Source organism: Cibotium barometz, chromosome 4 (assembly GCF_041138505.1).
Source record: "Cibotium barometz isolate CiBa-2024 chromosome 4, ASM4113850v1, whole genome shotgun sequence".
Taxonomy (NCBI): domain Eukaryota; kingdom Viridiplantae; phylum Streptophyta; class Polypodiopsida; order Cyatheales; family Cibotiaceae; genus Cibotium; species Cibotium barometz.
The window spans coordinates 18,962,577-18,974,816 of record NC_141049.1 but is presented as its reverse complement, the minus strand read 5'-3'; the positions used below and the strand labels follow the sequence as shown (position 1 = coordinate 18,974,816).

The window sequence follows — 12,240 nt, the reverse complement described above, 5'->3', positions numbered from 1 at the left end:
AAACTACCGCGGATTCAAACAGAAATACAAGAAAGGTTTGTACACAAAACAAGCCACATAGTTGTAAATTAGTCATGGTGTGGAGATGTGAACTTACAATACATCTGGTCGTACTGCAGCATAGACAAGAGAGACAGAAAGAAAAAAAATAAATGAGAAAGTTCTTGAAAGACATGCACTTGCTTTTTTTATCCTTCTCACTAATTGTCCTTCATTGCAATGGATTTAAATACATAGACACAAAGAAAACCAAGAAGTGATACCCTAAAAAATGTATGATATCACCTGAGTGCATTGGTATTTTTACTAGGTCTACTTACAGTCTTTACACTTACACAAGAGGGGTATCATCTAGTAGCTTCTAATATATTTGACTTAAAGCAAAGGAGTTTTATCTTAAAAATATGTATACTTACAACACGAGAAGGCATATATCTTATTTGCTTCCAAACATGATCAAATTTCTTAACAATCATACTAAAAAATATTTTATTATGACATTGCCTACCTTGCCTCGGTCTTCCAAGCTGCCCTTAAACACTGCAGTATCAACAGGTTCTGCGAAATGAAAGTAAATACGCTCGATGTTGGGAATTGCAAACAAGCTGCAAAAAACCATAGATGTGCAAACATAGTAAAATACACTTTAGATTCATAGAAAAAAAGGACACTAGCACTAGTCCAACATGGCTCATGCTTGCTTGGAAAAAGCTTTTAACTACCTAAGCAGTCATTTTACCTCGGCAGGTTTGTCCCAGGAAAAGCAGTGACAGGATAAATCGAGTCTAGGCTAATATCAAGACGATTGTACACATCCCTCACCAATGGTGCAAAAGGAGATTCCAGAATATCATTTCCATCAAAAATGATTTTATATCTGCATGTGTGCACCACAAATTACAAGTTGGCTACCAGGCTCCACATATGTTAGAAAAACTCCTAAGCAAGGGTCGGAACAAGCAAACAAGGTCCAAAAACCAAAAGAAAAGAGGCATACGCATCATCACCACCCACGGTTCCAAAGGGAACAATTATGGCATTGAACCGGCTCGCCATCCGGACAAAGTCTGCAGTTGGTTTCCATAAAAGCTTGTACTCTTCTCCCTGAGACAAAAGGAATAATTATGAAATTTTATGAAAAAATCACAATTAGGTTGTTGGCAACTTTCTCTGAGACCCCAAGGTCGTTCGTACAATGATGGACTCTTAAGAATACACACGTGAAATAGTATTGACCTTTCGCTTGCATACTTCTCTTGCTCCACCAGGGAAAAGTAGGACGTGCTCTTTCTCCTACATGACATCATACAAAAACTAAAACTTCCTTATGTGAACCCTGATGAAAGCAAGACAAGAAAAAAATCACTAACTTGCAAGATATTAAGAGTTAACTAAAACTCATGCTTCAAGAAAGACATACTTATATTCAACAGCATGACATACTGGCCCACATTTGTCATTCACATGAAAGTAGTGTTGTTGTACACTCCAAAGAGTTCATTCTAAACTGAGATGGAGGCCACAGACCAGAAGTGGCCCCAAAAAGGTAGCTTACAATGGGGAAATAGAAGGGGGCAAACAGTCATTCTTAAAGGGGTCTGGGAAATTGGTAAGTTAGAAGGCTCTTTATGGTCCCCTCTGCGTAATGGATGTGGTTCCACAAATCCTGGGTCTATATGATGGCCCCCTCTGCGTAGTGGATGTGGTTCTATGAGATGCTGTGGGTCTCCAAAGACAAACTCCATGGGTGTCTAGAAACTCACTGTCTCAGGCTGTGATGTAAAATCCCTGAGTGGGGGTCTTTCAAAGTGTGCACTTGTTGGGTGTCCTTGTGTCTCCTCCTCATTATCTGCCTCTGCGTAATGGATGTGGTTCCACAAATCCTGGGTCTATATGATGGCCCCCTCTGTGTAGTGGATGTGGTTCTATGAGATGCTGTGGGTCTCCAAAGACAAATTCCATGGGTGTCTAGAAACTCACTGTAAACTCCCTGACCGGAGGTCTTTCAAAGTGTGCACTCGTTGGGTGTCCTTGTGTCTCCTCCTAATTATCTGCCTCTAGTTTGGCATTTCCTAACATTCTGAAAAAAAGATGTCGTAAGTGTTCGGCCATGGGCCTCTCACCTCCTTTTCCCTCTCATAAGTTTGCTACCGTGTCTTTGTATCTTATCAAAGAAAAAAGTTACACATCTCTACATATCACAAACAATGCACCTAGCATGAGAAGCCCGGACAAGCACAGGCAGAAGAACAGACTATGCAGCAACAAAGGAGGCAAATGCTTATAAATCCCATGTCTACCTATAAGACCTGAATCAACAATTGTCTTGTCGAGGTACTCTGAGATAAGCAAAGAAAACTCTTCTACCTACGGTCTTCCTAAGGGCACATCAATGAAGGCATCAACTGTCTTGCAAGCGGACGAGTTCTCTTTCACAAAAAAAAAAAAGCTTTTTTTTCAGGTTTTTAAACACACAGTTTTCCTAGGCCTCAGACACAGTGCTTGCAGTTCTAAAGCTAATCACATTATGCATTATGTGCTTCTCTGCTGCTGCTCCACGCCCCCCCCTCCCCCTCTTTCTACTCATCACAAATCTGTTTGTAAAGACATAACATTACAAACTCACCTTCAAAAGTCTGTACGCAGCTAGCTTGGTGGCCTTCACATGGCCATATCTGCAAAAAAAAATGTATCGAATCCCATGATTCAAAAAGTTCAAAATTACTTAGCTACGGAAAGATCCAAAAAACACCGAAGACAGGTATATCTATCTATCCTCACACATACACGCATTATTTCCCAAACTCAACAAAAACTAAACTGCAATCTTGACTCCATATAAGAGTCTACTCACAAAGCTTCAAATCATCAACCCCATCAAGCATAGCATAGATTACGTGCTACGACATCCCCCCTCACCCCACCTACGCCCAAGTGTAGGTGCAGCTCATGCATAAAGATGGCATCTTAGTACACAAATCTTCAAAGATAAACCATCGAACTGAGTTTCTATCACTTCTCTGGGAGTGAAGGGCAGCCAAGGCTAGCACTAAAGAGATGTAATACACATATATACACAAAAACACACACACACACACACACACACACACACACTGATCATTCGTGTGGAAGCTGGTGGACCACCTGTAGGCGCGCACGCGCAAGCATGCATGTGTGTGTGTGTGTGGGATCTGTCCAGAAAAACCATGTTCCCAAGGCATGCATGCACACACTCATCAACCATCGGTAGCCTTGGCATCCAATTTGAGTGCATAAACTGTTATCATTAAGTGATATATATGCGGAAGCAAAACATAGGAGAGAGAGAGAGACATCAAACAATGAACGTCATGTTATGTAGCAAGAGGCTTTTACGATGGCAATATCAGCTATAGTAGATGGTGTAGAGCATGTGCCTGTGAATAGGTTCGATGAGATAACAAGTGAATATGGGAGAGCCCCTTTTATAGTGATGCAAGGGAGCTGGTCGACTGCTTATGGGAGCTGGCCAACTACCCACGGCCTACTAAATAGGAGATAAATGGATAAAACCTCATAAATAGGCAATACCCCAAATACACTAAGATGCACAATTTCTAACACCCCCTCTACAGCTCATAGTGTGCAAAGTCTAAAGAAGATAAGCTGATGAAGATGCAACCATGGACACTCCAGTATTGCGTAGTACCGGATACACCTCAGAAAAAGCACCCGCCAACCTATTTCCTCGAAACAAAATGCAACCACGAACAGCAAGGAACTTTGCTTGGCTCCAAATTCCCACACAAGTGTGCAGTGAACTCCAAGAATAATATGATGAGCTGCTAGACACACCGCGTCCATTATCCCCCGACAGTGGACTGTGAACACATCACGTCCCAAAAAACTCAATCAATGAATTTAGAACACATCCAGTCCATAATCTCTACTACACCAAACAATAGACGTGGAACACATCCAGTCCATAGCTCCAAAATGAACTTGTCTCCCCATATATTTTTAATGCTTGGAACTCCAACTCACTGATCCCATTCACCAGAAATGGAGCAGCCCCCTCTCCCGCCCACAAGCCTCGTCTGGCTGGAAGCACATGAGGAAGAACTATCTGTATAACTATAGAACCTGACCATCTAGGTTATTCCTGGCTTTTGCAGCCTTGGAGACACTAGAAGTATCAGAGTCAGCATCTTGTATATGATCAACGCATGTTCTTTGAAAACTTGGTTCTTGTCTGGCCTATACTTTTGGTCTTGTAATCCTTGGCCAAATGAACCTGCTTTCCAGAAGAGTAGAGTGACACCGTCCTGTCTGTTGCTTTGTAACAAGTGCATGATCCTGTCCACTACGAGGAAACCTTACCTACTCTTGAGAAACAAGGATAGATGTCTCCTCCAAGAAGGAACCCATATCCACGGCAATAGCACACCTTTGCAAGCAAGCCTTTGTGCCACTGATGATCTGAACACTCCACAACCAATCTCCAACACTTCTCCAACGGAACGAGGTACGAGGAACAAACAGCCCCCTCTCAAGACTGAGAGAGAAAGAGATTGGACAGTGGCAAACAAGCCACCAAAACTTGCCGAGAAACAACCACAAAGGAGGTAGATCCATCGAAGAAGAGGCATGCTGAAGATGCCACAAGTCTATGACACTCCACACGTGAAGAAGAGGACCACCAACTGCTGTCCAAAGATCTGCTCCAAATGCCAACACCGCGAAAGCACAAGACCAACAGTCCCCTCTAAAGCAAAGGCAAGGCTGAAGCACACGGGAAGAAACACCTCCACTGCTGCCCAGGGCTGAAAACACAGCCCACGCACCATCAACAACAACGGAGAAAGCATAGGGGAGAAAAAGCTGCTGCCACCACAAAAATGCAGCCACCAAAGCTGAAGCACAGCACCCTAGAAGAAAAAACACAGCCACCAATGTGAAAAACGCAACCTTCAGGATGATAACACAGTAGCCAAAGGAAAACGCAGCAGCCAAGTGGTGAGGAAAAACACAGCCGCCTGCTAATTTGCACAAACCGCAAACCTCTGCTACTTATGTAGCAGAAAACGCAAGCCTTCTTCTGCTCCCAAAACGGTGAACTTCTTGCAGTAAGTAAACTCACCACCACCACCTTGAAGTGCTGGTCACATAAGCGACTGATACCATGATAAAGCTGCACAATGCAGAAGCAAAACATAGGAAAGAGGGAGAGCAAAGGAGAGAGAGAAACATCAGACAATGAACATCATGTTATGTAGCAAGAGGCTTTTACAATGGCAATATCAACCAACAGATGGTGTAGAACATGTGCCTGTGAATAGGTTAGATGAAATAACAAGTGAATATGGGAGGGCCCCTTTTATAGTGATGCAAGGGAGCTTGCCGACTGCTTATGGGAGCTGGCCGACTACCCACGACCTACTAAATAGGAGATAAAAACAAAACCTCATAAATAGGCAATACCCCAAATACTCTGAGATGCACAATTTTTAACACCTTCTTCACACAGCCTCTGTCTTAGCAGTTCCATATCAGCCATCAAAGCTCCCTACACATGAGCACATGGGTATGGGGCTTTTCCATCTATTTGGTAATACAATATTCTTCTCTATCTCTATTATTATGCAATTTGAGTTTTAAAGTCTTGTGCTGTGAAGATCCTACTTCTTGTGAGTGTTCTCTTGTATACACTGCATGTTGTATCCTCTTACACGGCGTATAATGTAATGTGATTACAGTTATATCAGTGCACAACACCTAGAGGCTTTGTTTTTTTGTAGGTAAAATTCCTTCAAAGCATGAGATGTCATAAACTCATGGCAGCAAACATGACACCTAGAATCCTTACTACATGTGAGAGAGATCCCTTCCAAATCTCCAACTGACTTATGGAACAGGGAGGGATTTAAGGCAAGGAGCCTCAGTTGGGATAAATGCTAGACCTGAGCACATGTGGTTTCAAGGATCGGTGTCATGCTTGAGAAAGATTAGTAGATGAAAAAACATGCAGATTTGCCCCTGCTTTCTGATGCAAACCCTAAGGCTTCTACTGACTCTACATGCATGAATGATTCTCTCCAAATGGGGCTTTGTGTTTTTGTTGATTTGCTTATAAAATAATTTTATTACCACAAAGAAACTCTTTTTGACTACGCCATTTTAGTTACCTTTCAAATAACTGGCCAACAACTGTCCGCCAATGACCAGGATGAGCAAGGCCCCGACAACGAAAACCACGGAGAAAGAGCTGCATGTCAACAACACAACATAAAGTTATTTTTCTGCATGCACACTATAACTGTCCATAAAATGAAGTAAAAATGTCAATGTGTATAAGACACCATAACAATGCAACATTGAACAATAAAGTCAGAACGTTCATTGGTTACACAACTCCTGCCTGCTGTCATCAGGGATGCATCAAGCTGCCCTTCAGGGATGAACAGGTAAACTTGGCTATCCAACCCACCCACAACCGCCCGCGCCCCCCCCCCAACACACACACACAAAACCAACCAATAAGACTGGTAACCTTGCCCGCCCGACTCCCTGCACGAGGCATGGGCAGGGAATGTGTGTAACCAGTGGAGACACCAGTTTCTAAAATGAACACCAACCTCGTGAAAGAGAAGAGGTGTGTCATAGACACCAAACATCGTGTGATTGCCCACAAATAGTATCGGCCTTTCCACCTGCTCCTCAAAACACAAAACCCATGACACATTAGAATGCAATAGCTTGTTTTGTTCATGCTGTAAAGTTCATTCACATCACATCTAAGCCAAGAAAATAGTCCCTTTGTGCATATATCTTATGAAAGAGAGTTTAAAACACAAGGATCCTACCTCTGGGTTTGGTAGGTTCTCTTCTCCACTTACTAGAGGAGATGTTAAGATCTGGAAAAGAGTATGATCAGACAACAGCTGGCTTAGCTAGCTTGTATCACACATCAAAGGCAAATAACTAACTCATTAAATAATTTGGCGCAATGTGTGGGACTTGTCACAGACCTGCCATGTCGTAAGAAGCCTTCCCATTTCATCCAATGTTTCATCTCTCGCCACATTCTTTTCCATGTGTGCAAAAGTGGGAGCATTCCAATCTGGGCTCAGGGGCGTGCTAGCTCGTGCAGATTTTGTGGAAGGAAACCCATGCATCTCCATAATAGTAGACAAGTTCGTTGAATCTTCAAGAAGAGCCGTGTGTCCACTGCAGTTTGCCAAAGAATCAGGCAAAAAACAAACAAATTCAGTCTGAGACCCCAAAAGATAATGACTTCAAAGCCATAGATTTAAAGTAATTAGGACTTATTATATACCTAGATGAATCCAAGAACATGCCCAAATTCACCTTATAAGAAAGTGCAATTTATAACCTCATGGTAGTCATCCACAAGACAATAAACCATCAACTCCATCATGCATAGTATGGACTAGATACTACAACATCCCCACTAACATCATCAGTGCCCAATAGTAGGTGTAGAACTTGGTATCAATATATGCTCACACACACACACACACACACACACACACACACACACATAAGAGCATACATTCATGCAAAGGTCTGTGTGCTGAGTTTATGTCAGAGCTCGTGATACAGGGCAGACTCAGCCATAATGAAGCCTAGCACTAAGGATCATAACAAATAGAAAGAATTATTACAACAAAAAGGTAGTTGTTAGGACATATGCACCACTAAAGATAGAAAGAATTAACACAATATCAACTGGCTACAACTTGGACGAAAACTTCACAATGTGAAATTAGCATGTCCACTAATACAACATAAAGATATACCTAGATGAATACAAGAACATGTCCAAGTTCACCTTATAAGAAAGTGCAATTTATAACCTCATGGTAGTCATCCACAAGACAATAAACCATCAACTCCATCATGCATAGTATGGACTAGATACTACGACATCCCCACTACGTCATCAGTGCCCAATAGTGGGTATAGAACTTGGTATCAATATATTCATAGCTCTCGAAGCACAGGTCACGAACCTCGAACAAGAGAACACGGCACTCAAGGAGGAGCTATGTACTGAGTTTCTGTCAGAGCTCCGGAGATACAGGGCAGACTCAGCCATAATGAAGCCTAGCACTAAGGATCATAACAATAGAAAGAATTATTACAACAAAAAGATAGTTGTGTCATGACCCTGTGAAAATGGAACAACACAAGTGTGGGCATGGTGGTTGGTGAGCAAAATAAATATTAAATGATTCATATTTGGGGTGCCCGGACAAATGGTATGATGTGTGGACATCTTCAAATGTGAAGGGGGGCCAAGAACATTAATATTTTTAATGTTTTAACCTTGGGAGGCCCCTAGGCATAAGTGGCCCTTAGAAACTTTAATGAATATTAAAGTAAGGGGCCTAGGATATTATTGGAAGGGGGTTAACTCCACTTTTGGGAGTTACACGCCTCTCTCATCTCTCTCTCTCTTGCTTTTGGGAAGGCGTACAAGCTACGTGCGTGGAGAAGAAGAGTCGACTGGCTGCTGGTATTTGCTGCATACAGAACAGGCCGTACAGTCCACGTGGTTGCAGGCCATATAGCGCTGGTGGTTGTTGCCCGTACAAAGCAGGCGACAGCAGGTACAGTGCAGGCGCATCTTCAGCAGGTACAGGCGGCAGAAACAGTACAGACAGTACTGTACGGACAGAGCAGGTGACTGCAGTTCCGTAAAGCTATTGCTGGCGGCGGCTGCTGTACGACAGCAGATACAGACTGCTGTGCATCGACTGTTCAGGCGGCACAGGCGACCGTATAGCGATGGTGGTTGTTGCCCGTACAGAGCAGGCGACAGCAGGTACAGTGCAGGCGCATCTTCAGCAGGTACAGGCGGCGGAAACAGTACAGACAGTACTATACGGACAGAGCAGGTGACTGCAGTTCCGTAAAGCTATTGCTGGCGGCGGCTGCTGTACGACAGCAGATACAAACTGCTGTGCATCGACTGTTCAGGCGGCACAGGCGACCAGGGTACTGACAGCAGGCGGGCAGGTTGTGACATGTGAAGGGTCTTGGACCATAGTAATCACAACCTTAGTCTAACTAAACTGCACTTAATGATGTTTAAGAGATAGACAAATATGTGTCAATGCAATGCAGCTATATTAGATGATGAATGCGGGTACAATGAGATCCAAATGGATCTATGCTGCTGAATACGCTGATATGCTGAAAATACTATTGTCCCACTATCTTTCCCTTGTCTCCTGGGAAGGAAACGCTGAAGGGATGCTTTGGAACAGATGCGATGCTGATCTGATGATGAAACGCAGATGCTCTCCTGTTACCTGGGAAGGAAACGCTGAGGAGATAGATGCGTTTGCTGAATATGCTGGACTGAATGCTGATGCGTTGCTGAATATGCTGCTCCCAAGGCTTCCTGGAGGAGAAACGCTGGAGAACACCCTGCTGAACTGAGATGCGATGATCTATGTGCTCAGATGAGAGGCTGAAAACGCTTGATGATCTGAGATATGATGATGCATTTCCATTTATAGGCGGGTACTGATGCAGGTCAGCCAGTGTTGCTGCAGTCGGCCAGATGCACATGCCCACCACTGAATATCTAATGCCATAAATGCTGGTCGGCTGAAGTAAGCATACTGTCGGCTGATGTAAACAGGCTGTCGGCTGCCTCCACAAGCCCTAAATGCTGGTCTATATGGCTAATGTGATGCTACCATGCTGAATCCAACTCATACCATGTGGTACATGCTGAAAACATTCATTTAAATGACCATAAAATGCCTGATGATGTCTATGATGCTAAAATGATGCCATGTCACTGTACACCTGAATGGTGTGCACGTGACATTCCCCGCTGCTAAACTGTTACTGGGTGATATACCTGACAACCTTCGACTCCTCTGAGATCCTTCTCCTCCGAACCACTACCCCCTTCTGTCTTCTGCTGCTGGGACTGAGGTCGTCTGCATGAGTGAAATCCTTTGAGCCAAGACTCTCTGTACTGCGGGAACTGAATGGCAAATGCTGCTAAACTGCTTGGAAATACCTGAGTCACCCCTGACCTGCCTGTGGAAACCTTTCACCTACCATCTCCGTCGTTCCTGAAGCTCTGAACCTCCTGAGGCGATGTTGGAGCAAACTTCCGTCTTCTGTGGAAGAGAAACCCCCTGCTGCTGCCAGTTGAAACCCAAAACTTATGTCCTCCTTTGATGATGGATGTCATTCTTCCCCAGAGAGTTCATGGGCAACATGTATGCCTTGCAGATGCAAGACTGACTGCTAAGATGTCTGTTATGCAAGCCATGTGCAACCCTAAATGCTGTGCAAGAATGCAGATGGATGGGTTACTAATGCATACCTAAGGGAAAATCCCTAAGGGTGGCCTGCAAGATTTTGAGAACTGGGTTTAACTGTGCGGAAGCGATTAACATGATGTCTGACTGAATGACTGATGAACTGAACATGATCTAAGGCTGGTTACCCTGTAACGCTCTGATACCAATGTGACATGTGAGGGGTCTTGGACCGTAGTAATCACAACCTTAGTCTAACTAAACTGCACTTAATGATGTTTAAGAGATAGACAAATATGTGTCAATGCAATGCAGCTATATTAGATGATGAATGCGGGTACAATGAGATCCAAATGGATCTATGCTACTGAATATGCTGATATGCTGAAAATACTATTGTCCCACTATCTTTCCCTTGTCTCCTGGGAAGGAAACGCTGAAGGGATGCTTTGGAACAGATGCGATGCTGATCTGATGATGAAACGCAGATGCTCTCCTGTTACCTGGGAAGGAAACGCTGAGGAGATAGATGCGTTTGCTGAATATGCTGGACTGAATGCTGATGCGTTGCTGAATATGCTGCTCCCAAGGCTTCCTGGAGGAGAAACGCTGGAGAACACCCTGCTGAATGCTGCTGAACTGAGATGCGATGATCTATGTGCTCAGATGAGAGGCTGAAAACGCTTGATGATCTGAGATATGATGATGCGTTTCCATTTATAGGCGGGTACTGATGCAGGTCGGCCAGTGTTGCTGCAGTCGGCCAGATGCACATGCCCACGACTGAATATCTAATGCCATAAATGCTGGTCGGCTGAAGTAAGCATACTGTTGGCTGATGTAAACAGGCTGTCGGCTGCCTCCACAAGCCCTAAATGCTGGTCTATATGGCTAATGTGATGCTACCATGCTGAATCCAACTCATACCATGTGGTACATGCTGAAAACATTCATTTAAATGACCATAAAATGCCTGATGATGTCTATGATGCTAAAATGATGCTATGTCACTGTACACCTGAATGGTGTGCACGTGACACAGGTTCAGGCGACTGCAAGTACAGTCCGTACAGTCCTGTACGGACAGGTACAGTCAGGTACTGCAGTCCTGTACGGACAAGTACAGGCGGCTACAGACCTGTTCCGTCCTGAACAGTGGTAGGCGGCGCTTTATCATAGTCAAGCTGGTGCATCAGTCAGGCGGCTGCAAGGAGAAAAGTACAAGAGTCTTGGGCAAGTACAGACTGGTACAGTCAGTCCCTTTGGTGCAGATCCACGCATTGAATTGGTAAGCTCTGAACTTGTCAATCTTTCTTTCTTTCCACTGGCTTATGTCTGCTACAGAGTTGTGTTATCTGGCCCCTTGTGAGAGGAGGGGTATGGCAGTTTGAAGGGTGGAAACAGAGATTGGACAGTGGATGTATATTTGAACTGAGTTGAGACCATGTTCATGGAACAGCCAGATGTGTGCTCAAGGCTGCCCTGCTGAATTGTCTTGGTTGACTAGAGGGAAGCACAGTGTGTTGCCTTTGTGGGATACAGATGTGTGTGTGAACCATCTGTTCTAAGAGGTCTTGAGGGCTGCCAGATTGGACATGCAAGTTTACTTTTCCTGGACTGGCTTTGTTGTACTCAGTTATACATTTCATTGAATTTGAATAAAGAAATACCGAAAGGGGCGCCAAGCTTTGGAGCCAACAGGTGTCGATTTCCTTTCAGTTTTGGAGCATTCTAGCTCCAGTTAATTTTGTTATTTATTTGGACTACCAGTGGAAGGGTGACTGCTAGTCTACCGCACTTTGGTTTCTACCAGAGGCCGGTTTCAAGGTTCCGCTGCCGGGACCCATCATCAACTTTCTTAAGGGGGTGAGCTCGTGGTTGACTCGAGGAAAGTCATTGCTGAAAAATTCAGCAACATGTCTGACACAGAAGACGAATATTTTTATAATGA

General features: G+C 44.0%; 1 protein-coding gene across 7 annotated transcripts in view; it reads right to left on the bottom strand.

The window, feature by feature from the left end:
• The window catches only part of LOC147639000 (phytyl ester synthase 2, chloroplastic-like), a 74,351-nt gene that overhangs the window by 1,663 nt on the left and 60,448 nt on the right, over positions 1 to 12,240 (bottom strand). For 4 of the 7 annotated variants that reach the window (XR_015264059.1, XR_015264061.1, XM_086786418.1 and 1 more), the window contains exons 6-15: positions 7,008 to 7,206; positions 6,843 to 6,893; positions 6,615 to 6,689; positions 6,165 to 6,244; positions 2,627 to 2,675; positions 1,237 to 1,293; positions 998 to 1,104; positions 740 to 877; positions 509 to 605; positions 98 to 113 (exon numbers count right to left, since the gene is read on the bottom strand). Coding sequence is in view for 3 of the 7 variants with exons in the window: in XM_086786418.1 (XP_086642544.1) it covers positions 98 to 113; positions 509 to 605; positions 740 to 877; positions 998 to 1,104; positions 1,237 to 1,293; positions 2,627 to 2,675; positions 6,165 to 6,244; positions 6,615 to 6,689; positions 6,843 to 6,893; positions 7,008 to 7,206 (869 nt within the window). In the remaining 4 variants the exon portion in view is untranslated. Of the gene's footprint in view, positions 1 to 97; positions 114 to 508; positions 606 to 739; positions 878 to 997; positions 1,105 to 1,220; positions 1,294 to 2,626; positions 2,676 to 6,164; positions 6,245 to 6,614; positions 6,690 to 6,842; positions 6,894 to 7,007; positions 7,207 to 12,240 lie in introns of those variants that run through there. The other 3 variants (XR_015264066.1, XM_086786442.1, XR_015264067.1) reach the window with 3 other exon arrangements.